The sequence below is a fragment of the Anolis carolinensis genome, chromosome 4, assembly GCF_035594765.1.
Source record: "Anolis carolinensis isolate JA03-04 chromosome 4, rAnoCar3.1.pri, whole genome shotgun sequence".
Lineage (NCBI taxonomy): Eukaryota > Metazoa > Chordata > Lepidosauria > Squamata > Dactyloidae > Anolis > Anolis carolinensis.
In genome coordinates this window covers 184,623,204-184,649,026 of record NC_085844.1, presented here as the reverse complement: position 1 = coordinate 184,649,026, position 25,823 = coordinate 184,623,204, and the positions used below count along the sequence as shown (strand labels likewise).

Sequence of the window (25,823 nt, the reverse complement as noted above, 5' to 3'; positions counted from 1 at the left end):
CAAAAACTCCTACAGACTACAGATTGTTAATTCCCTGATGGATTCCTATGTATTACTTGCCACTGCTTCTTTATACAATTTTGAAGGAGCTGGCAAAATAAATAATATGAGGTAGATGTTTCTTCCAGAGATTTAATGCTGCTTCAGTTATAGTGATTCTTTAAATGCTATTTTTGTGTGAATTAAATCTGAGTTTTGTATCTTATCTGTAGGAGATACATGTATAGTTCAGTACTTCTTACTGTTAATAATTTTTGAGCCAAGAAGTACAAACTACCTTTCGTTTATGTTGATCATGCTCACCAGTAAGGAGCCCCCGTGGCGTATTGGATTAAAGCCTTGTGACTTGAAGGTTGGGTTGCTGATCTGAAAGCTGCCAGGTTCGAATCCCACCCGGGGAGAGCGTGGATGAGCTCCCTCTATCAGCTCCAGCTCCATGTGGGGACATGAGAGAAGCCTCCCACAAGGATGATAAAAATATCATAACATCCAGGCGTCCCCTGGGCAACGTCCTTGCAGACAGCCAATTCTCTCACATCAGAAGCGACTTTCTCAAGTCGCTCCTGACACGAAAAAAAAAATGGTCACCAGTACCAGTTCTTCTGTATTGTTTATTACCATCCTGTCAAGTTGTTTATTTTTATTCCAGCTTCTGTCTTCAATGATTTATTATGGCAATATGTGCTTCCATGATTCATGTCAGTTTGTTCAAAGTATTAATTCTCTCATTTTGACATGGATTAGTTTCCTTTTATGTCTGTTTTTGACTGATGGGTTTATGCTGGTTAGATTGATCATGACTGTCTTAATACTCATTAAACATTGAAACATAAAGTATTTGTAATCTTGATCTTATTTTTAAATTCTTTTTTAAAAGGATAGTAAAAATATGCCTATGACTTTAAAGTCTAAAAAACCAGGGGTGCATTTACGCTGTAGAATGCAATCTGACATCACTTTAACTGCCATGATCCAATGCTATGGAATCCTGGGAGTTGTTGTCTGGTAAAACTACAACTCCCATGCTTCCATAGCATTAAACCATGACAGTTAAAATGATGTCATACTGTATTATTTCTACAGTGTAGATGCAACCTAAGTTAGAGAAAACTGAAAATTCAAGAGCACTAAAGTTAAACCAGAAGAAACCTGGATTGATTGTTGGAATCAAAGAGGCATCAGTGCTTGTACAAAGTGAATGATGCGAGGGAATTCTAGAGAGCATCCCAGTCCCCTTTTCTCTCTCTTTCTTTGTCAGTGCCTTTTTGCTTCCTTCCTTCAAATTTCACCTCCCCTTCTTCCAGAGGTTAGTCATTTGTCTGGGAAAAGGCATCCATGAGGCTCCTGACTCAAGCGGATTTACATCTACACATGACAGCCAATTTTAGGGACTCTTCTTTGGTAATCATCTGCCTTTTTTATTCCCTATCACAAGATAGATTTCCTATAACAGTTTTTAACTTTACAAGAGCACTCTATTTTTTCTTGTGTTCTATCTAAGGCTGATATTGCACAGTCTGCACTGCACTCTGTTTAATATAGATACCAAATATTCTTCATAAAGTGAGTTCTCTCTCTCAAAAGCTTTGAAAAAAAGCATGTAGTGGAATAAGTTCTCAAAATTTTGGAAGCTCTGTGTCTTGACCTTCCTGAAGAAGCTGTTTACTATTATTCAGGTAATGCTATGCAGTCCTAAATTGCTCTTAACATTATCCCAAAATTTTATCAATAATTTCTTAATTCACATGAGATATTATTTTATTATGAGATGGAATGGTTGCTTACCTATAACCATCTTTCTTTGAGAGATCATCTGTGAAATCCACACATATGGTAGTAATTGTGCCCAAGCAATACTGTTGGAAACCCTCAACAGGTGTTGAGAGGTACTCTGGCTACAGCCCCATCCACCCTCCCAGAAGGCATATATGCCCTGGAGAGGCTGTAGCCTTAGTTCCCCGCCGTCTAAGCAGCAGCTAGAACAGAGGCATGACGTATGTGAGGAAGATGGGTTGGGATTTGCGGATTTCACAGATGATCTCTCGAAGAAAGATGATTACAGGTAAGCATCCATTCCTTCTTCTTCGAGTCAGCTGTGAAATCGCACATATGCTAGACTAGCAAGCAACTCACCGTGGATGGTGGTCGTCATGACAGGGCTGAAGCCAGAACCGCTCTGCCAAATGCTGCTTGTCTTCTAGAGATCACATCTATCTTGTAGTGTGACACAAATGTAAGCGGAGTAGCCCACATAGCTGCTTTGCACACATTGTGTAGCAGGATTCCACGGCTATAGGCCGTGGGTGGCGCTACTGCTCTCGTAGAATGGCCTTTCAGCAGATGAGGTACCTGCTGATTCTCTATTTGATAGGCGAGTTTAATCATCGCCACAATCCATCCGGAAAGCCTCTGAGAGGAAACCAGGAGGCCCCTGGCATCCGACCTATACTTAAGAAAGAGTCTGGGAGACTTTCTGAAATCCTTTGTCCAATCAACATAGAATGCTAGAACTCTCCGAACATCCAAGAGATGAAGGGAATGTTCCAACTGAGTTGTTGGATTCTGGAAAAAAGATGGTAGCACTATATCCTCTGTAAAGTGGAATGCTGTAGCTAGTTTTGGTAAAAAAGCAATGTCCGTACGTAGTACTACTTTGTCCTTATGAAACCACAGGTAAGGAGAGTCAGCCGGGAGGGCACACAGCTCACTCGCTTGCCTAGCTGTTGTGATGGCAATGAGGAATGCAGTTTTCCAGGAAAGATGTGACAGATCTGCTTTTGCTAGCGGCTCGAAAGGCAGTTTTGTAAGTGCCGACAGTACTAGTTGTAGATCCCATGCTGGAATGGGGTGCGTAACTGGAGGCTGGATATTTCTGTATCCTCTGAGAAACAGATGTATTTGCGGGTCCTGAAAACAGGAGGGTAACCCTGCCATCCTGTGATAGGCAGAAATGGCTGCTAGGTAACATTTCATAGAGGCCAACGCAAGTCCCGAAGATGCCAGGGATGCTAAGAAGTCTAAGATGATGGACGTTGGAGCTCCCAATGGTATCGTACCATGCTGCGTGGCAAATTTCTCAAACTTGTCCCATTTATACTAATATGATTTCATGGTCGATGGCCTATGGGAAGCATCCAAAATGGTTGTTACTGCTCAAGAGAGAGGCTGGGACAGATGTGCCATGCTGTGAGGTGCAGGCAGTGGATATCGGAGTATCGGAGGGAGCCCTGGTGGGCTGTGAGGAGATCTGGGCGCTGAGGCAGAATGTAATACTCCGCCATTGCAGAAGGGAGAACCACGGCTGCCTGGGCCACCATGGTGTCAGCATGATACAGTTGGTGTTGTCTTGATAGACCTTGGCCACCACCTTGAGGAGCAGAGGAATCGGTGGGAAGATGTACAGGAGTTGTCCTGTCCATTTGAACAGGAATGCATCTCCTAGACATCCAATGCTGTGATCTGACACCTGGCAAGCACAGTAACATGACACTTTGTGTTTGTTAGCACTGCAAACAGGTCGATCGTGGATTCGCCCAACCTGAGGAAAAGCATCTGTGCTTCTGCTGGGCATAACAACCATTCGTGATTCTCCAAGCCCTGCCTGCTCAGAGAGTCCGCTATTACATTGTCTTGTCCTGGCACATGCACTGCCACAAGATGGGTGTGGTTCTGTATACACCACTCCCATATCGTGATTGTAAGCTTGAGGAGGGAAAGGGACCTTGTGCCCCCTTGTTTGTTTATATACCACATCACTGTGGTGTTGTCGGTTTGTAGCTATACATCCATATGGGGAGGCATCCGTTGTCATTGAGACAGTTGGGTCTTGTTGCAGACATTCTTGCAAGACATCCACCAAGACAGTGACTGGTGCACATGTGGCGGTAGAACAAGATGAATGTGCAGGTCATCGAGATGGGATTGAAGGCACGGAGAAACCACGCCTGCAGAGGACGCATTCTGAGGCATGCAAACGGCGTAATTGATGTTGTGGACACCATGTGCCCCAGCAGAGATTGTATATCCTTGGCTCGTGGCAATGGGCCGTGAAGGAGGCGCAGCAGTGCCAATCACAAGGCCCGAAAAAGTCCTCTGGAAGATATGCCAGACACCGGATGGAGTCGATGTGTGCACTGATGAATTGTGTCACCTGTGTCAGCTTGAGGTGCGTCTTGTGGTAGTTTACTACTAGGCCAAGCTCCTTTAAAAGAGGCATAGTGAAAGTGAGATCCTGTTGAAGAGCGTAACGGGAGGGTGCCACCACCAACCAAACATCTATGTAGGGGTACACTGTGACCCACCACCGCCGTACATTTAGTGAAAACCCTAGATGCTGTGGATATCCCGAAGGGAAGGACACAAAAGCAAAAAGCGTGTTGTGCTACCATAAAAGCAAGGTATGAGTGGTGGCAAGATGTAATTGTAATGTGAAAGTAGGCATCTTTTAAATCTATGGTAGTGAACCACGCCCCTTTTGGTAATAACAGAAGGATGGTTGCAAGCATCACCATCCGAAACTTTTTTGGCCGAATATATTGGTTCAGGCCTCTTAAATCAAGAACTGGCCTCTGGCCGCCATCTTTTTTTGGAACCAAAAAATATCTGGAGAAAAAAGATCGAGAAAATAAAGATGGCTGAAGAGGGACTATTGCTCCCTTTTCCAACAAAGTTTTGATTTCCTCCATGAGGACATCCAATGGTGGCATGGACAGAAAGCAGACTGTCCTCGGCTGCTGAAAGAATTCAATGGTATAGCCATTACGAATTATGTCCAATATCCACTTATCTGTGGTAATAGCTTGTCATGCGGATGCATAATCTGCAAGGCGCATTCCAAAAACAATGCTTTTTGTGAGCGTAGTTCGCAGTGCGTGGTGTGGTGAGGGGACTTAAACCCTAGGATGACAAGTGAGAGAAGGGGGAGAACGTGTCACAGGAGAGTGGACGCTAAAAACATCGCTTCATCTTAGGTTGGGACTTCCCCTTACCCTGCTGTCGCTGCAGTGCTGGTGCGGCCTGCCTAGAGAGTATTGTGGATGATGCCTGTGGAAGTGATCTGGACTCGGCGTCATATGGCTTCCAATTGTAGGATGTTGAAGAAGTGCTAGACCTCCCCTTAAACCGGTAGGCTTGACACTGGAAGCCATACTTTTGGGCTGCTTGATGTGCTTCCTGACTAGTCTTGGGCTGCGTGTCTGTGTCTGGATTGAATAATCCTGCATCGTGAATCGGCATATTCTCCACCAGGGCCCTTCTTTCCTCTGACAGAGTGGATGCATGAAGCCATGCATGCCGACGAACTGTGGTGGCTGCGGCAAAAATTTTCCCTGCCCCTTCAGTGGTATCTGTTGCCAAATCCTTCTGAGCCTTAGCCAAGGCCAAGCCTTCTTGTTGAAAAGCCTTCACCATGGGCTGTTTGTCCTTTGGCAGGGCATTGAGGTAAGGGCCAATCTTCTTCCACAAAAGGTTTTGGTAAGTTGCCATATATGCCCCATAGTGGTCTATGCGTGTCATAAGTCCTGCACCTAAGTGGACCTTTTTCCCTACTGACTCAAGCTTTCTGCTTTCCTTGTCAGTAGGTGTTGTATTTGTTCTAAAAGAATGTTTACTGTGGCACATGTCAGCAACTACCGTGTTTGGCTACAGTAGTTTAGAAACCCATGATGCAGTTGAAAGGTCAACCTTGTACAGGTTATCATTCCTGCGGGGAATTGCACCAACTGTTGCAGGGGCCACATCTGGAGTTCGAGCCACTTGCAGGAGGTATGGTACTGCTGGTACTGCCATAGCAGGGGAATCTCACTGGCATTGCTCTTCAGACGGGTATAGGTGATCCTCAACTGGTTTATATGCAGTTGACTGTGGTAAATTAAGAGCATGCAAAAGGTGTATCATCAAAGGTAAAAAGCTTGCCATATCTCCTGAGACTGAGGTCTCTGGGCCTGCCCCAGCCTCCTGGTCCCCTGCCGAATGGTGTGAGGAATCAGACTCAGGCCCCGAATATGACTGCAACTCCTGTTGCTCAGACTGGTATGCTGGATCAGTATTTGGCATCTGTGCAGGCTGGGGCCTGATGTCTCCCTGAAGAGACAGTACAGGTGGCTGGGGCTCCAAAGCCGTTATTGGTCCCAAAAAATATGCTCTTCCACCTGGAGAATATATTGAGCATGAGTGCTCCCAACATGCAAGGATGGGGCAGATGGGTGCCACTGAGCCAGTGTTCCCTCCATCCTCTGCCTCGGTGGAGGCAATGGAAAATACCTCTGTCCCTCACAAGAGGGAGTGCAGGGTAGGCCTTGGGCCCGAGGACTCTTTCTCATATGGGAAGAGAGCAAAAAGGGAGATACCTTCGGCCGCTGCAAGCCTCCGTGGTCTGTATGCTGCCTGCCATCTGAGCTGAAGGGCTGCAGATGGAGTGCTGCCGGGGGGGCAGGCTGACTCCGCTTTGGGGAGCAAGGCCACGCCTATGCCTGGAGATGGTGTTGGAGGTGTGACGTGAGCGCACGCATTGACCCCATGCTGATGCTGGGAGGGCATGGGAGGAACAACAGCCCTCAGGCCGTCGGCGTGCCAAGCGTTGCTGGCGTTCCGGAAGCAGCAGAGGAATCTACACACTTCTTTTACTTCTTCTTCGGCTTCCCCATAGCCTCAGAATGCAGGGAAGCCACTGGGGAGCATGGTCTCTTCTCCGGCTTCCCAAGCCCTGGGGAAGCAGCTGGGAGAGGCAGGGCCGCCTGGCTGCTCTGCTGAGGTGTTGGGAGGGGCCGAGGCTGCTCCACTCATAGGAGGCAAAGAAGGTAAGAGTGCCTGCTCATAAAGCAGGGCTTTCAAATGCGCCTCCCTGTTTTTCCTTGATTGTGGAGTGAAAGCTTGACAAATTTTACAAGCTTTGACAGCATGAGACTCTCCCAAGCAAAGGAGGCATTTCTCATGGCCGTCACCGTCCGGGAGTTTGCCTCCACAGGACTTACATTTTTCAAAGCCAGTTGAAGCCATTCTAGCCTGTCTTAAAGTCAGGGAATCCGAGTCAGGGAGCCAAAGGTCAGAGTACTCGTTGTGGAGTCCCTATCGGTAGCCAAAGTACCAGGAAAACTTATAGAATCATCAAAGAAACACTCCTTTAGTCTATTTTAATAATAATATTAAGAGGGGTTCCTAAGAGCTGCTTATAGGCAGCAGAAAAAAAGGAACTAAGGCTACAGCCTCTCCAGGGCATATATGCCTTCTGGGAGGGTGGGCGGGGCTGGAGCCAGAGTACCTCTCAACACCTGTTGAGGGTTTCCGACAGTATTGCTTGGGCGCAATTACTACCATATGTGCGATGTCACAGCTGACTTGAAGAAGAAATTATTTTAAAACTGTAATCAATCTGTTGAATTGACATTAATGAAATGTGCAGGACTTTTACGTCATGACATCAAGGACATCAAGCAAGGTGGTATGTTGTCTGAGCCAAATATGCTTCAGAAGTTTTGAAGCCCTATTGTTTTCTCTGCCCTCAGCAGCAGCACACCAGACATGACTTCCATAAAGGAACAGGCAGCTGTCAGCAGATTAATAAGTTTCCTACAAGAATGGGATGGTACTGGCAAAGTCACTCGAAGCCACATTCTGGAAAATTTCATTCTAGCAAACAAAGGCAAAACAGGTCCAGAATTGGAGATGGAATTTTCTCAGGGAGCCAGTTTGTTTCTGGCCCGCATTACTGCCTGGCTCCGGCTTACGTATCCATTTCCTTGGCAACCTGGTCGTGAAGTGGAACAAAGACAAGGAACATATGTGTTTATCATCATGAGAACAGCTTTGAAATATATAACTTAAGTGTAATTATTCATAAAATTTAGCAGAATTTGCTGATCTCAGAATTTTTCTTCAAGCCTTCCACTTCTAAAGTTGACTTAAATTGTGTAAGTCCTGCTTAAAATGCACTATTTTTAACTGGATAGAATGTATGAGGTCCTCAAAAGGGTTTCACAAGTGAGTAGCATAATACTTTTTAAAGCCTTAACAATTTTACAATAGTTATATGTATGGAACATGCCTAGATCAACAATTGAAGTCCATTGGCATCTTTCTATCAGCTGCAAATGGGTGAGTAAAATGTGTTTCATTTCTGGAGATTTTTAGTACAATAGTTTGTGCAAGAGTTTTAATAATTGTGTTGTTAAAGTAAATAACCACAGTAGAAAGCAATGCTATCTGGATTGTGCTTCTGTACCTCTCTTTTCTAATAAAATTATCCTCTCTCAACTTCATTGCCTGAAAGCAAGGTTCTGTTTACAAGCCTTCATGTACCCATAAATTAGCTCTTCCACTTTATGTTTTGCAGTGCTTTATATTACAATGGAATTTTTCAAACTTCAGGTTATGCAACTAGTATCTGGCCCTACCCACAGAGGGTAGGTTTTGACTTAGTTTTCTGCCAGGGATGGGAGGAAGGTGGCGGTGTGGAGGAGCTCACCATCACTCCGTTGCCATGGACCGACCATCACCTGGTCAGGTTTAGACTTACTGCGCCCCCCAGCCTCCGCAGGGGTGGAGGACCTACAAAAATGGTCCGCCCCAGGAGGCTTATGGATCCGGATGGATTCCTGACGGCTCTTGGGGAGTTTCCCGCCACCTTGGCTGGTGATTCTGACAATGTTCTGGTCGCCCTCTGGAACAAGGAGGTAACTAGGGTAATAGACACGATCGCTCTGGAACGTCCCCTCTCGAGTACCCGAGCTAAACCATCTCCTTGGTTGGCAGTGATGAAGTGAAAGAAGAGGGGACTAGAGGGCGTGTGGCATTCGAAGCCGAGCGAGCCAAACCGAACACGGCTATGTCTCTATCTCAGGGCATATGCCGCGGCAATAGATGCTGCAAAGAATGTTTTCTTTGCAGCTAATATTGCGTCCGCAAAGAACCGTCCGGCGGAGCTGTTCCGAGTTGTCAGAGGTTTGTTATATCCCGTCCCTCAAGACGGGATCCCTGACAACTTGGCAGCCCGCTGTGAAGCATTTGCTCGGTTCTTTGCGGACAAAGTCGCTTTGATCCGTTCTGGCTTTGACACCATATTAACGGAAGTCTCCGAAGATGTAGCACGAGCACCTGCTTGTCCTATTTTGATGGATTCATTTCAATTGGTTCAGCCTGAGGACGTGGACAAGGTGCTTGGGGAGGTGAGAGCTACCACATGCATCCTAGACCCCTGCCCATCCTGGCTGGTGAGAGAAGCCAGAGGGGGATTGGCCGAGTGGGTGAAGGTAGTGGTGAATGCCTCCCTTCAGGAAGGCATATTTCCAGCGAGCCTTAAATTGGCTGTGATCAAACCGCTGTTGAAGAAGCCATCACTGGACCCCACTCAATTGGAGAACTATCGGCCTATTTCCAATCTCCCCTTTTTGGGCAAGGTCGTGGAATGTGTGGTGGCCGCACAACTCCAGGCATTCTTGGTAGATACCGATTTTCTGGATCCGGCGCAGTCTGGCTTCAGGCCGGGTCATGGTACCGAGACAGCCTTGGTCACCTTAGTCAATGATCTACGCTGGGAACTGGACAGGGGGAGTGTGTCCCTGCTGGTTCTGCTGGACCTCTCAGCGGCCCTCGATACCGTTGACTACGGTATCCTTCTGGGGTGCCTCGCCGGGAGGTACTGTTTTGCAGTGGCTCCAGTCCTTCCTGGAGGGGCGTTCCCAGATGGTGTCCTTGGGGGACACCTGCTCGGCCCCACAACCATTGACTTGTGGGGTCCCGCAGGGTTCAGTACTGTCCCCCATGTTGTTTAACATTTACATGAAGCCGCTGGGAGAGATCATCCGGAGTTTCGGGGTGAAGTGTCATCTGTACGCAGATGATGTCCAGCTCTGTCACTCCTTTCCACCTGTCACTAAGGAGGCTGTTCAGGTCCTGAACCGGTGTCTGGCCGCTGTGTCGGACTGGATGAGGGCTAACAAATTGAAATTGAATCCAGACAAGACAGTGGTCCTCCTGGTCAGTCATAGGGCCAAACAGGGAATAGGGTTACAGCCTGAAGACACAGGTTTGCAGTCTGGGGGTTCTCCTGGACTCATCGCTGAGCCTGGAGCCCCAGGTCTCGGCGGTAGCCAGGGGAGCCTTCGCACAACTCAGATTTGTGCGCCAGCTGTGCCCGTTCCTTGGGAGGTCTGACTTGGCCACGGTGGTCCACGCTCTGGTTACATCCCGTTTGGACTACTGCAATGCTCTCTACGTGGGGTTGCCTCTGAAGACGGCCCGGGAGCTCCAACTAGTACAACGGGCGGAAGCCAGATTAATAACTGGGGCGGCATACAGGGAGCGTACCACCCCCCTGCTAAGCCAGCTCCACTGGCTGCCGATATGCTACCGAGCCCAATTCAAAGTGCTGGTTTTGACCTATAAAGCCCTAAACGGTTCTGGCCCAACTACTTGTCCGAACGTATCTCCTCCTATGAACCAGTAAGATCACTAAGATCATCTGGAGAGGCCCTGCTCTCGGTCCCACCTGCCTCACAGGCGCGGCTGGTGGGAACGAGGGACAGGGCCTTCTCGGTGGTGGCTCCCCGACTGTGGAACGCCCTCCCTGGAGATATCCGACAGGCTCCTACCCTGCTGGGATTCAGAAGGGCCGTGAAAACATGGTTATGTGCCCAAGCTTTTGATGAGTAAATGACAAAGTTGACATGGCTTGATTTAAGGATGAAGCATGAGGATCTCTGATGAATGGAATTAATTATATATACATTTTTAAGGTTTTTATAATGTGTTTTAACAATGTTATTAACAGATCTGTTTATATTGTTTTGTTTTTATGATTGCAATTTGTGCATTAAATTTTGCCAATTTTTGTAAGCCGCCCTGAGTCCCCTCGGGTGAGAAGGGCGGGGTATAAATGTTGTAAATAAATAAATAAATAAATATTCATACTGCTGGAATAGGAAACAGACACTATTCCAACAAAGGCCATAGAAGGTATTTAGAAAATGGAGCCATTATTTTTTCTATCTGGCTGGGATTACAAATGTAAATACTGAATTTGGGACTACCCATGCCAGGTTTCTTATTCAGAAAATTTTGGATACGTCTTTGTACAAAATAAGGTTGAAAATTTTTAAACCTGTATTTCTGTAGAGAATGGGAGGCTAGGTGGCTTAGAGCACTGATTCTTAAACAGTGGGTCCCAAACCCAAATTGGCTCCCCTTAGTTCAATGCTGGGAACTGAAAATATTTGGCAACAGTAAAAGTTTTCTTAACAACGGCTGATTTAGACATTTGTATGAATCTGTTAGCAACCACATGTAGAGTTTACAGTGGACTCTGCAGAAGATGCTTCAGCTGTACTTCATAAAAGGGAAAAACAGCCTGTTTAGTAAGCCTTGCAAATGCTTATTTATTATCAGTAAACATGAGCCCCCGGTGGCCTAGGGGATAAAAGCCTCGTGACTTGAAGGTTGGGTTGCTGACCTGAAAGCTGCCAGGTTCGAATCCCACCCGGGGAGAGTGCGGATGAGCTCCCTCTATCAGCTCCAGCTCCATGCGGGGACATGAGAGAAGCCTCCCAAAAAGGATGGTAAAACATCAAAACATCCGGGCGTCCCCTGGGCAACGTCCTTGCAGACGGCCAATTCTCTCACTCCAGAAGCAACTCCGGTTGCTCCTGACACGAAAAAAAAATCAGTAAACATTTGGTTTTTATACACCTATATACCTGGGATCGTGTACAACTTTCTTGGGCCAAAAGGCATCACAAATGGAAACACTTAAGAAGCCCTGCCATAGAGGACTATAAAAAGGGGAAATATTATTTGTGTTATTTCCTAATAGTAATTCTAACCTCTATAGTGAAAAGATTCAGTGTGAAAATGATCTAGGACACAAGACTAGAGCTGGAGACTGGAACAGAGTTTGGAAATCAAACCCCTTTAAATACCACCAAATTTTAGGCAAACCATGTACACACTTCTTTATGAATGGTACTAACACCAATGAAAATATTACAAAAATTCCAAAAAATACACATTCGCAGTACTGGAAGGGGATGACTTACCAGGAAACAGCATGTATATGTAGTGGGATTATATAAGGGAAAGTTCTTTCCCCCCTAAATTTAGCAGTATTGAACATTTTCTCTGGTTCTATTACTCAGTAATTACATCTGATCACATGTTTACTTTTAGCTGCTATGCACTTACTAACATAGCAGTGGGAATCAGGAAATGCATTGAGCATCTTGCGTGATACACAGAATAAGATGCTTTATCAGGAAAATTGACAGAAAGATTTAAGGAACTGAATGAAGACACAGACACAAAAAACTTTACAGGAAGTTATTATAGTTCACTTTCACTTGCTGTGGTAATAATCCACAAACCCAAGAAGACAAGCCCCGAATACCCATTTCCATATAAGGAATGATGCATTTGGTTGAAATATATCATTAACTCTGGAAGCCTGATAATATTCATTGTATGGATGTTTGCAATGGTGTTAATTTGTAAATTTAGTTTCCTTCATAATTTGTATTTTATATTCATCTTTTCATTAAAAAAGAAAGAGGAATGTTCTTTCCTTATTATATAAAGAAATTACCAAAATGAGAATGGAAAAAGTATAAGATAGAGAAGATTAACACAATTAACATGTACTAAGGAATATCTGAAAAAAATATAGGGTGGGAGAACATGGGAAGAGAGATGGTTCCCAAGAAGTTAAGAATTTACTTTGGTTTCTTTTCTTTTTTTTTCAGTCAACGGTACATTATTGAATTCTTAGAAATCGGTGGTGTCCTCACACTGCTGGAAATTCTTGGCCTCAAGCAACTAAAAGAGGAGGCAAAAAAGGAATCAATAAAGCTTCTTCAGATAATAGCAAGTTCTGGCAGGAAGTTCAAAGAGATTATTTGTGAAAGCTATGGTAGGCAAATTGTGTCAAATAAATTGTACTGACATATGTATCAACTGATGTTGCCATTTTAAACAGATGTGTTGGTATATCCCAACCCAGAGCCAGTAGCTGTTGCACAGGACTTGATGTATGTGATCTGAGCTAGGATAGGGTCGCTTCCTTCAAAATGATTTACAGCAGTTGCTTCCTAGAAGGTAATAATCCCATCCTTTACAATCTAAGACAGGGGTACTACATTCTCTGGATTTCTGGACTTCAAGTTCAATCAGCTCCTGTTTTCATGGCCAAGTCAGGTAGAAAATTGTAGTTCAGGACAAACAGAGTACCATATTGGGGTTATCTCTACTAACCTCACAATGCAGTCTGAAGCTAGCTCAGATATTGCTACCCTGTTTCCCCTAAAATAAGACATCCCCAGAAAATAAGACCTAGTAAAGGTTTTGCTGAATTGCTAAATATAAGGCCTCCCCCGAAAGTAAGACCTAGCAAAGTTTTTGTTTGGAAGCATGCCCGCCAAACAGAACACCAGAGCATGCAGGATCGGTAAATGTACATACCATAGAGTGTTGTACATGGAAATATTGGTAGTAACAAGAAATTCTTGACAGGATTGTTTGTCTGGTTATGCTGGTTTGTGATGACAACTACTGTACAGTATATAATAAATGTTCTTTTTTTTGTTCAACAATAAATGTGAATTCTTCATGGAAAAATAAAACATCCCCTGAAAATAAGACCTAGCGCATCTTTGGGAGCAAAAATTAATATAAGACACTGTCTTATTTTCGGGGAAACACGGTACACAGTTTGAAGCTAGCTCATGCTGCCAAAGAGGTTAGAGAGATTAAACCGATTTAAGCTAATTTTAGGGAAAACCTGAAACAAGCCCTTGAATGAACTGCAATGCTCCCATAATGTATATCATATTGCATAGTGAAATTGGCTCCATAGAACATAAGCGCATTGTGGACACCCAGCACATTGACGTGTGTTGTAAAATTTGGAATAGATCTAGTTGACAAAAACGGTGACTTTCCCTTATTTTTTCTACTTCATAAGCCTCTTGGAATGCACATGTGCATCCTGGCAGAGGTAACTGTAGATACTGCGGATTCTGGAAACAGACTGAGGCCACTTTCAGTGTAACAACCATTCTGGCCTCAGCCCTGTTCTAAAATGGCAAAGTAACCATCCACACAATGACATTTCAAAATATTTGCATAAAATCCTCTGTATTAAAGAGTGGAGTTACCTAGCTGACTCATTTTAGTTGCTATCCTTTCTCTACTCAGGTGTGCGATCAATTGCTGAGTTTTTGGCCACTTCCAAGTCGGAAGAGACTCAAGAGCAAGTGCAGATTCTTCTGGATACTTTAGGTCATGGCAATCCCAAATACCAAATGCAGGTGTACAAAGGGCTGATCGCTCTTCTAAAGTGCACTTCCCCCAAAGCCCAGCAGCTCTCTCTGCAAACACTCAGGACAATTCAGGTCAGCAAAACAAAATGGGGACACTGGGGACAGGGCACTCTCAGTTTTATCCATCAAATGGAACCTTGTTTTCTAATGGATAAATTATATTTAATAGGCTCACAAACCCAATGAGTAATAATTATGACATGGTCAAATTAACTGTCTTTATGTTCCAACTGTCCCTCAATCCATTATTAAGCATAAAGAAGACTTCTCTGAGTGCATCGTGGTTTCATCTTTACCGTCCTTAAAAACTAATAATTCTTAGCCCAAATAAGGCATTTTTATAGACATCATTTCAGATTTTAGCAGAAAAGATTAGAAATAAGACTGCCACATATTTAATACAACATATATTTTAAATTACACTTACAAAAACGAACAATGAGCCGTAATTGATAACGTAACAGAACTATTATGACGTAAGTTTTATTGATTAAAAGCCACTTCATCAAGGGCATAAAAAGTTTTAGATTTACAGATCAATAAAGTATTGTACATTTACAGGCATAAATGTGAGTTTTTAAAGTGCCACATAGCACTTTAAGTCAGTTACTGGTTTTTACAAAATAAAACAAAAATGTCTAGTTATTTAGAAACTACAAACTGCATTTTAAGAGAATGTTTGGGTAACTGTTTATTATCTCAGCTACTTATACTGTAAATTGAACCTGAACCATTTAGTTCCCATGCCATATCTAAACCTATGCACACATATTTAGAATAAAATTCATTTAACTGTTTACATTATAACCATACACACTCAGTTTGTAGAATCTGGATTGGCCAGAAGCACAAGTACTCTTAGGCAGTAATTGATTATTTCCTGGAAAAGGGACAAGGGGAAAATGCTTTCCCTAATACTATCTATGTTCCTTGTTCAGGTAACAAGTATTTGATTTAATATTATGTTTTGGAAAAGTAGTGACTTATTCGCCTAGCCCTAATAGACATATAACTGGAGAATCTAGTTAAGCTGTGATTTTCTTCCAGTCATATTTAGCCTAATGTAAAGGATTCTGATAAAGATAAAAAGCTTCTAAATTCTTTGAAGGATGAGTGAGTGATACTAAATGATCTTATCTCCCTTACAATGCTAGCAACTTCCATCATTTTAAAGTTCTATTTATTTACCATCCTACTGTTGAGCTAATTAAAAATTTAAAAGCAGAGAAGGTCAAGATAATCATATACAGTATTTTGAGATGTAATGGGTGTTTTTAAATTTGAAGTGTATGCCTTTGCAAGAACTCATCTATAACATCTGTGTAATTTCTTTTTGGTTTCTCGTGCAGAGAACCTTTATTTACCTTGTGTTTACAATTTTCATTTGCCCTCAAAGGAATCTCTCTAATCTTTAGTTGTTGTTGCGGTGTTCAATTTGAGAATTGAGATGAAGGGGTACATTCTAAATGGCAAAACGTATGTTCTACAGCAGCCAATTACTTCAGCTTCCCTTTACACATCTTTTACATCATTACTTCTAATTGAGTTTTGCCACTCTTGTAAATTATTTGCTAAAAAATAATTTAGTGCACCTAAGATACTGTCTTGTTCAGGTTATATATGCAACAGACAGCAGAAAAGGGGGATTTGGAGCTGGTTTTCAAATACAAATAATAATATGTTGTCTACTGGACCATGCTAGCTTTTTCTTGTGATCTGATTATGACCCATATTTTTCATACAAGTTTGTTCTGGAATTTTTGTAGACAATACCTGATTCCAGTTCAAGAAATAATGCCTCCTTCTTGCTCTATTACTTTGCCAGACAATTGTAGGGAAAGCCCACCCGAGTATTGTAGGTTCTGTGCTGGGAGTGCTTCACTCACTACATTTGGAGGTACAGTATGAAGGTAAGCCCTTGTCTTTCCATTTTTGAACTTGTCTCTCAAAATACTGGGGCAAAAAAAATACAAAAAGTTGAGGTTAACATTTCACATATCAGTAAGTGCGACCTAAAATCTGTAGCACTGAAGGAACTTGTATACAGCATGAGGCAAATGTACATATACAATTATCTAGTTCAGTTTATTTCAAGATGGATCTTTCCAAATAGTTTTGTCAGCTGTTGACCATACTAACTGGGTGTGATAGAAGTTATGATAGAAAAATTCATAGGATCAGAGGAGGCAAGTCTAGTCAAGTTGTTTCGCTTATTGATGATTGGCCAGCAGCAAACTTGGATGGGTCTGGGAGACTAGTTTGCAGAGTGACTACCTTGTGATTTCCCAATAATACTCATGATATTTGTTCTTTAATCAAATGTGCATGCAGCTTTACAATTAAATGTACTCCAGAGATGGTAATTTTCCCACTAAAGAGTATTGGAAGCTCAGTTCTGGAACTCACAAGTTTACTGACTTGTGACTTAATGGATCATCTTGTAAAGCACAGGTTCTAAACTCGGGCTTTTCTTTGGAGTCAAGTTTTCCAGAGAGGGACAGGGCTGTTTTTTGCATAAGGAAAGAAGCTAGCTGATATGATGCTTTCTTCACAGTGAACATCTATAGTGTTGATCAAGGGGTTCTTCCTTTGCATTGTCTGTGCTACTTCATTAAATAATGTTTCCTGACTCAATCACTATGCAACAGAAGCTGCTTGAGCACTGTAATAGATGTCAAAGAATCAACATTTTCCTCTTTTCAGCAATTCAGTTGATCAAGGACCTCATGGCTTATGATGTGCAGCCAGCAATTTTACAAGGACTAGTAGCACTGTTAAAGCCATCGAGACAGGAGACTGCCCGAATGCAAGCCAAAATCTTGGAAGGTGCGATTCTCAAAGATTGCCATTTAAGTCTGGTTGAAGGGAAGATATACATCATATTTCCATTTTCTTCCCCATTTCTGGAGTAGCAGGGTTAGATTTGCATGCTTGGCGTGTATCGGGCAGAGACTTCACTATCACAGGGAGCATGCCAATGTGCTACCTCAAATTTACATGCAAACTTTGTTCCTTTCTCTCACTAATCTAATCTTGTTCCTTACTCTTAAACCTAATGATCTCCAACTTTGCATAACGTGAGTCTATGGTGTAAGAATGAGAATTGGCAGGTTCTTTCTAGGGAAAGCTAGAAGCAGACCGAAACCCAAAATTTCTTGCTTCCTTGTCTCACTTGTGAAATGGTAACTGAAATAAGATAGGCTAAGACAGATGCTGTTGTCAGATGCATAATTTATATGGATTTTCATTGGGAATTTATAGTTTTGTCAATTTTTTTAGCCAATTCTTGGGGTAAAAGTTAAGTGGCTGAGAATTTGAGTCATAGAACTTACTCCTATATTGTTTTCTTAATTCAGAAGCAGGCACATTACACCTGATGGAGTCCTTGCCAGTATATATTCAGCAAGCAGCTGCAGCAAAAGCTATTGGGTAAGAGATGATAATGTCATTTGTCAATACATGAATGAAATGTTAGTATATTGTTAACTCAGTATGAAGTAGTCAGCAAGCACATGCTGTCTTACATATTGACTAACATTATGTGAAGCAGGCACGAGGGCAGATAGGCAACAAACGAAGAGTCATCCTCCAGGATAGTAGCAGTGGGTATTGAGACCGCATGGGTCTGAAAGACTAATGGAAGATACCGTAAAGAGGCTGTTATATGTTATGGTTTTAATTATTTTTATTGATTTTAACTTAAAATGTATACTGTGGCATTGAATTATTGAATTATTGCCAATTTGGAAGCCTCTCTGAGTCCCCTCCAGGACTGAGATAGAGCAGGGGAAAATTACAGTAAATAAATAAATAAGGCCATGAAGCTGTTCCTAATCAAACAAATGTTCCTGGGGTGATTTCAGGGTTTTTTCAAAAGAGGATCAGGAGGATTGCAGCATGTTTTCCCCATTGTTATCTATTGTAGCCGAGAGAGAGAAAAAGCAAGGAGGCAATGGAGATGAGAACCAGAAGATAAATGGTTAAGAAACAACCTGGTGACAGCAAGGGAAAGAACTGGGATGTGAGCCATGTATTATTGTCTCTTTCAATCATGTGATCTTTGTCTAGCCCAAGCAGAAGTCTTCTTCACTGCATGAAGAGAATCTAGCAAACAGATCACTGACATTTGTACACCTGTTTCCAAAGTACCACCTATGCAATCCTGCTGTCCTAACTGGTTGCTGCTTTACATCTATTGGACACAGCCACCTTATTTTTCTGATACTCCATGCTTCAAAAATTTCATTGGAACATGAAAACCAAGACTGGCAACTAAGAGCTCTCACTAATCTAATAACTAATAATATTAGGCAATAATTAAAAATGCAAATCAACTAAAACCTCGGATGCCTCCCATATTCTGTTTCTGCTATTCTCCCACCTCTCTTATATATTGATCTGATTAGTATTCAACTCTACAGAATTTTGGCCCAAGACTCAAGAGAACTGGCAGAGGAGCTGCTCTTCTTGAATGTGGTGCATGGCCTTATGTGCGCCATGGGCAACAAGGATCACACCAACTCCCAGAGACAAGCCAGCATTACACTAGAGGCAAGTAGTTTTCAGTTCTAGAGAATTGCATTTGGATACTTTAGTAGTGATTGGTGGCATTGATAGGACTAGCAAAGGTTAGTGTCCGAAGCCAATGGACAGTGAGACCACACCAGTGATGTGTGATTAGAATACAAGATATATGGCTTGGTAAGACATACCAAGGAGCCCCGGTGGCGAAGTGTATTAAAGCACTGAGCTGCTGAACTTGCAGACCGAAAGGTCCCAGGTTCAAATCCAGAGAGCGGAGTGAGCACCCGCTGTTAGCTCTAGCTTCTGCCAACCTAGCAATTCGAAAACATGCCAATGTGAGTAGATTAATAGGTACTGCTCCGGAGGGAAGGTAACGGTGATCCATGCAGTCATGTCGGCCACATGACCTTGGAGGTGTCTACGGACAACACAGGCTCTTCGGCTTAGAAATGGAGAGGAGCACCAACCCCCAGAGTCAGACAAGACTGGACTTAACGTCAGGGGAAACCTTTACCTTTACCTAAGACTTTAAAGGTAGCTATAATCTGTAACAGAGAAAGCACTGCTTCCAAATAAGACCAGAAAGTTATACCACATATTTCATCATTAAGAATTTCCTTACTTGAAGGTATCAGCTGCTGTGAGATGGTGAGCGATGCTGGAGACTTGTAGAAGACTTCGGGGTTTTTTCTCTCTTCCTGATGATTCTGGAAAGAGAATGATGGAGCAAAACAAAACATGGTGTCATGCAAGCAGAATAGAAAATCCTAGAAAATGGGGTTTATGGCCCTGTGTCTTAGACAGCATACAAGGATTGTTGCATTTTTTTTCTCCATCGCCTGACTATTGTTTCCTTGCAGTTCTTTGTACAGAATTTCATAGTGGTTGAGAATTATGTAAAGGAGGCCATGGGAGAAAAATTGTTCCAGCTCTTTATGGTATGTGTTATCTATGCTCTCTATATAGCTTTTGTTTGATGGGGCCCATGGAGCTAAGACACAGATGTATTTTCCAAGGGCAATCAGTAAACATTCTGAGCAATACGTAACATAACAGTTGCACATTTTCAGATTCAGACCAGAACCCTGTTTCATCCGTTCAATTGCTAAATAGTATAATTAATTGAGTAATTGAAGGTATGAGGTCATACTCTCCAAAGATAACATGATTACAGTTGGACATTTCCTGAGTTTCAGATACTGTCGCATACCTTCAGTTACTTAGTGGTATAATCCAGGACAACTGGATTTAGCCCAATAGATTTGGATTGCACGTGTTTTCATCTGCCAGTACGCATATAAGAATCACTTTATCTTCTTTCTCTATAGACCTAAAGTTAGGCGAGTACCTGAAAAAAAACAGCATTTAACATAATTTAAATATTTGCAATTGGGAAAGGGTAATGGTATAACCTTACCCTTCTGTCATCCCTATTTTATTTTACTGCCTATCAACTGTTGGAACTCATCTCCAACCTAAGTTTATTGTCCTCATCAAGGACTTAGATAGGCAGGGAAAAGCCCTTCTCTCATTGACCTGCCTGCTCGCTGGCCTGCCTGCCTGCCTGTTCTCTCTGCCATTCAACTCCCAGCAATCCGTCAGTTTACCAGCTGTTAGGAATTGTGGGAGTTGAAATCCAAAACACGGAGGACTGAAGTTTGCCCAATCCTGCCCTATTCCCTGCTTGTTAGACTGAAACTTCTCAGGGACACACCCCTTTCTGAGCACATGGCAAGCCCCTGAATCCTCTATTTTGTTCTTCTGTGAGCATGGAGAGACAAGATGTCTGCTGTGAGTTAGATAGCTATTAATGTGCAGTGACAAAGGGGGATTCTCAAAGTTTTGTTTTTCTAATCTATATGTTTATATTGCAGAAGGAAATTTGGGAGAAGTAGATAAATAAAACCTATAGCCATGCCAAATAGCATCCTCTTGAGTTTGATGCATTTTGTGGTACATCAGGAGTGTCAACAAAGGAGATAAACACCTGTTGTTATGTTTCAGCATTTGGCTGCTTCCTAAAACTATTCTATTTTGGTGACATTTGTGGAATGTAACATTGTGTTTCCTGAGCATTTTGGCACTTTTATCTAATATTTGCACCTCAGTCAACCTTAACATAACCTAGACCATTGTGCATTTCGGATTATGGTTAAATTAACCAAAGCATAGTTTTGCTCAGTAGTTATTGCACTTATGCAGAGCATATACAGCTGTTATCTAAACATCTGTATAAAATATAGTTGGACATTTGGAAGAGTACATACATATTAACAAGGCATAGGAAATAGGTAAAACTCTCAGACATGTGTGTTGTTTCCTTAAAACACTTTGTTTTTAGAAATTCCTCCAGTAAATAGTTCACACATTTGGTTGAATGTCAGACTGAAATCAAGTGGTGGATATGTATACAAACCAGTCTCCTACTCTGTGTTTAGGATTCCTAACATCTTAATAGAGAGAAAAGCTGGCCATGGTTTCAGGCAGAAATCAAAGATATACCAGAAAGTTACCTCTTTCATTCAGCTGCTGAACATATCACTTTTTCTTCATTCTAGCAAGATGCTACAAACTTATACTTGAACATGGATGCTGTGCAAGCCGATATCCTGGCCTCTAATATAGTTAACATTCCAGCTGATTTTTTGGCTAGAGCAAAAATGGACTGGCCAGGTATGTTCACTGCAGGTGTAGGCCACATATTTCTGGGGTATGTAAAAATCTGCACGATGTTGAAAAATAAAGAAATGATGGGGAATTATGGGATGGCATTTTGTATGGCACTTCTGCAGAGGAACAAGAATATGGACTTATCTGTTAAGGCACATCATTGGATAGTAGCTTTACCCTAAGGCTGATGATAGGTCTTGATCCTTTAATGCTGTTGTTGATGCTATAATCTCTACAGCAAAACTTCAGGTGCAATGTATTTTTTCTTATTATACCCAACAACTCTATAACATTCCATCTAGCATGCTGCACTTTCTTTCTAAAAGATTTTGATCATGTTCATATGTTATGACAATACTACATTTCATCACATAATAGTTGCCATTGTGTAATAATCGCACACCCATTTTCTGGGATGGCAAAATTTGGTATTTTTGGTCCCCACATAATAGTTGTAGAGCCATTTGGGGTCGATCCTCCCTCCCGTCTTCCTTCCTCCAAAGGCAAGGCGGTTTAAAAATTATGAAATGGATGTCTCTGAAGCTCTGCTTTTCCCTCCATCCTCTAAAGAGCTTCATTTTAGATTTTGTAAATTGCATTTCCTTCAGAGAAAGAAGGGAGGGGGATCTTCCCTCCTCCTTCAAGGCAAAATCATTTTTTTAAAAAATCAACAAACAAACATTGTTTGTTTGAGGCTGGATCATCCCTCTTCCTCCTCCTACCTTAGAGATATAGCAGTTCGATTAAAAAAACTGGCAAATCAAAGAGAGACTTTTTTGTTGCATAAAAGTCACCTCTTTTTTCAATTAAAAAGGGATAAAAGTGTAACTATTATGCAATGAAATACTATATTTAAAAGAATGTACAACCACAACTTAGCATTTTCATTCTACCTGCAGAAAGAGAATCAAGCCCCGAAGAGGAAATGCAGCCTGAAGATAACTATACATCTCCTAAACCTGCTACATCGTAACTGTCCCTTGTTCCGGTGCTAGTGTTAGGTGCTAGTGTCCATTTTCATCATCTTATTCCTCCATGAATCCCTTTCATTTAGATTATTAGTGCCTTGCTGGATCCTTTCATTTATTCTTTTAAAAACGTGTGAATGTCTATGTGATTGCAATACAATTTAAGTTCTAAATGCTTTTAAACAGATTAATGATAATCCCTCGTGCCATTCCCCCACCCTTCTTGGCTCTAATATGCATCTAAAATAGTTTACACCAAATGGCACATGCAGTACAGTTGGGTCAGTGTTCCCAGAACCACAGCTCCAACCTATGTCACAGGTTTGTAAAGGTAAACAGGACGTCATCACTTGTACTGTATGAGTTCCTAGAAGATAGGATGCAATAAAAATAACTCACTGTTTTGAGCCTGAAACGAAAGGTCATGCTTCGCCCCAAAGTAACATTTCAATTTTACATTCAGCTGTTCAGATATTTAAACTGATGCATACCCATTCTTCCTCTACTTTCTCCCTCAACCAACAAATTATTCCCTGTAGAGTACCCCCCTTAGTAAATCTTAAATTGTACAATTAGAATGAAGTGACCCAATTAATCCACACTTGGCTAATTCTTACCATTATCTATGCAAATAAATGAAGATGGATGCACCTATCTGTAGTTTTTTTTTAAAAAGATTACAATGGTCAGATGTTATTTTCTTCTAAGCACATATAGGAAAGTATGAATTTGGGAGACAAGATTAAATCTTGCTAAATTTCAGTATCCGTGTAATGTGTCGATTCTTCCCATCATTGACTTGTAAAGCTCTGATAAATCTATAACTTGAGTTATAGAAGTGTATACTGATTACAACTCAACATGTTGGCTATAATAATTAAGATGATTCAAATTATGTATCTATTTTACAATCTCTGCACTGGCCTCCCAGAGCCATAAAAATCAGTAGCCTCACATTTATTTACACGGTTAGTTGCCAGTTTTCTGAGGGCCAAAGTGTTGGAAGTCAACCACAACCTTCACAAGGTTATAATCCTCATCAAGGAAATAGGCAGATGAGTTAGCTGGTAAGGAAAGGTCTTCCCACACTGTCCTCTTTATCTGCCTCTTTCTTTTTTCCTCCTATTTCTGTTTGTTAGACTGATACTTCTCAGTGACATACCTCCTTTTATTTGAAGTTTTTAGCCACATAGCAAGCCTCTAAGTCTCTATTTTCTTCTTCTCCTGTGATCATGGAGAGACAAGATATCTCCAAATAGATAGATAGGCCCTAACTTTCCTATATAGAAACATATTTCTTTCAGTAAAGTCTTTTGTAATTTTCAAAGCTCCTGTAATTGCTTAAACATATTCATTTTGCTATGTTCAAGAAGCTTATCTGCTAAAACTGCTGCTGTTGGTGCTTTATTTTTAAAAACTTTTTTTTTCCTTTTTGAAACTATCCAATACTAAAGTAGTTTTGTAATGCTAAAATTCAGTATATGGCCAGACTATGCCAGTGAGTGAAATTAACAAAAATCACTGATGTAGGTTGACTTGGGTTTTTGGTTATCTTTCTCTATCCTTCCCACATTTCCCATACCCAGGAAAATTGTGACAGCAGCTGTTCCTAGGTGCTTTGCTTGTAAGAAGTAGAGGGCCTTGGTTCTTCTTTTAGTTTGTCCCAGGACAGACTAGGCTCCCAACTTTTGTCAGTCTATTCAAAGTAGGTGGTAGTTCTCTTTTTCAAAGAGTATTGTACCTTAACTTTTATTTTTTAAAATGAGCCATTGTCTCTGAGTAGCGGGGCAAAAGGCCTTTTTGAATGCCTGGACAAGAAAATGGGAGGAATGGCAACCAGGGACAGCTGGCATTTGCCCTCAACTTATCTAAGAGTCATAGCAAAATGTGTCATTTTGGCCCTCAAACATGCTTTTGAATTACAGATTAGGTGGACTTACACTTATATGGTAAAATTTGGGTGAAGGAGAACAAAAGAAAAACAAAGCAAGGTTCCATCCTTCGGCATCTCATAGGTAGCCCAAAAATGACTTCCTTTAGAACAATCTCTGGAATGTCATGGTGGAGCACTTTCCACTGGGAATACCATAATTACCTGTTACACACTTTCACAACAGAGTAACCTCCAGAAAAACATCAGTGCTTTTTGAAAACAGTACTTAATGAAGTTAGAAAGATTTATTCAAATGGATTTAGCTATTGTTTCTTCCCTATTAAAAGTATACAATATTAAAGAAATCCAGTTTAACAGTCACTGGATTAAAATTAAGACATTAAAACATATTTAATAAATGGTTTTATGTACACTAAAAATATACATGAGTTTACCAAATGATACTAAAGCATACACCCAGTGCAGCTTTCAGTATTTATAAAGATGAGGAGCAACCCCAGAAACATCACAACCTGATAAAACAATGTCTGCATCACCCTGCAAAAAATAGTGGCCACCCTCCTCAAATTAGATGGCTGAATTTTTGATTGCATTTAACACACATTAACACCAAAACAAAGAAGTGACAGGCAAATGAAGACAGAAAGGGTTCATTTTAACAAATGAGTGGCCGTTGAAGCTATCTCTTATTCAGGTGCTTGCTAGCTTGCTCCTCCATCTGCATGGCAAGGGTTAGTTCATCCAAAGTTTCTGCAGCAGAAGCGGAAGAAACAAACATATGAATTAACATGAGGCTCACAAAACATAAAGGAAATCGCAAGACACAGAAACTGAAAATATCTGTGATATTAGAGGAATATTGCTCACAATATATTTCTTTAGTATATGTTGGGTCAGTATAGTCATTTATCATATTTATCTTAGCTATCTACACTCATGAGAGAATAGTAAATGAAAAAGCCCTAAACCAGTTTTTAATCTATTTCTCAGAGAAAAAAGATGAGTCTATAAAATCACACACAAAGAAGTGTTCTATGGTACTAGCTGCAACTTAACTACACTCTGCACAAGTTAACAATCCTTATCAAGAAAATAGATAAGCTGATGAGTTCGTTGATAGAGAAAGCCCTCCGCCACTAGTCTCTCTGTCTGCCTATTCTCTGCTGATTACATTGATACTTCTCAGGGATCTGCCTCCTTTTCTGAACACAGGACGCCCCTGAATCCTTCATTTTGTTTAACTGTGTAGATGGAGATCGGCAAAGATGTTTTCAGTGAGTTAGACAGACAGTTAGGTCTTTACTTTCCTATATAGACATGTAGTTCTTGGAATAAAGCCTTTTTTAGTTTTTAAAGCTTGACTCTGCTTTGGTATTGCTGAAGCTCATTTGCTAATTTAAGAAGCTTCTGATCTGCTAAACTGCTCCTACTATCATCGCTGTTGCTGCTGCCTTACAGTTTTAAATG

At 41.7% G+C, this 25,823-nt stretch overlaps 2 protein-coding genes and 1 long non-coding RNA gene across 9 annotated transcripts in view; 1 reads left to right on the top strand and 2 right to left on the bottom strand.

The window, feature by feature from the left end:
* The window catches only part of armh1 (armadillo like helical domain containing 1), a 37,260-nt gene that overhangs the window by 8,674 nt on the left and 2,763 nt on the right, over positions 1-25,823 (top strand). For 2 of the 7 annotated variants that reach the window (XM_062979644.1, XM_062979647.1), the window contains 11 exons: positions 7,503-7,724; positions 8,023-8,091; positions 12,726-12,892; positions 14,176-14,372; positions 16,126-16,210; positions 17,004-17,126; positions 17,657-17,729; positions 18,707-18,851; positions 19,685-19,762; positions 21,383-21,497; positions 22,394-23,224. In XM_062979644.1, coding sequence (XP_062835714.1) covers positions 7,503-7,724; positions 8,023-8,091; positions 12,726-12,892; positions 14,176-14,372; positions 16,126-16,210; positions 17,004-17,126; positions 17,657-17,729; positions 18,707-18,851; positions 19,685-19,762; positions 21,383-21,497; positions 22,394-22,467 — 1,348 coding nt within the window. In that variant the 3' untranslated portion in view covers positions 22,468-23,224. Of the gene's footprint in view, positions 1-2,339; positions 6,798-7,502; positions 7,725-8,022; positions 8,092-12,725; positions 12,893-14,175; positions 14,373-16,125; positions 16,211-17,003; positions 17,127-17,656; positions 17,730-18,706; positions 18,852-19,684; positions 19,763-21,382; positions 21,498-22,393; positions 23,225-25,823 lie in introns of those variants that run through there. The other 5 variants (XM_062979646.1, XM_062979645.1, XM_008109514.3 and 2 more) reach the window with 5 other exon arrangements.
* Positions 12,708-19,560, bottom strand: LOC134298670 (uncharacterized). The gene is made up of 3 exons (XR_010005775.1): positions 19,447-19,560; positions 16,074-16,253; positions 12,708-12,798 (listed from the first exon to the last, which is right to left on the bottom strand). It is a non-coding gene; the product is annotated as an uncharacterized LOC134298670 (long non-coding RNA).
* The window catches only part of kif2c (kinesin family member 2C), a 34,333-nt gene continuing 33,131 nt past the window's right edge, over positions 24,622-25,823 (bottom strand). The window contains exon 21 of the mRNA XM_003220207.4: positions 24,622-25,106. Coding sequence (XP_003220255.1) covers positions 25,036-25,106 — 71 coding nt within the window. The 3' untranslated portion in view covers positions 24,622-25,035. The remainder of the gene's footprint in view (positions 25,107-25,823) is intronic.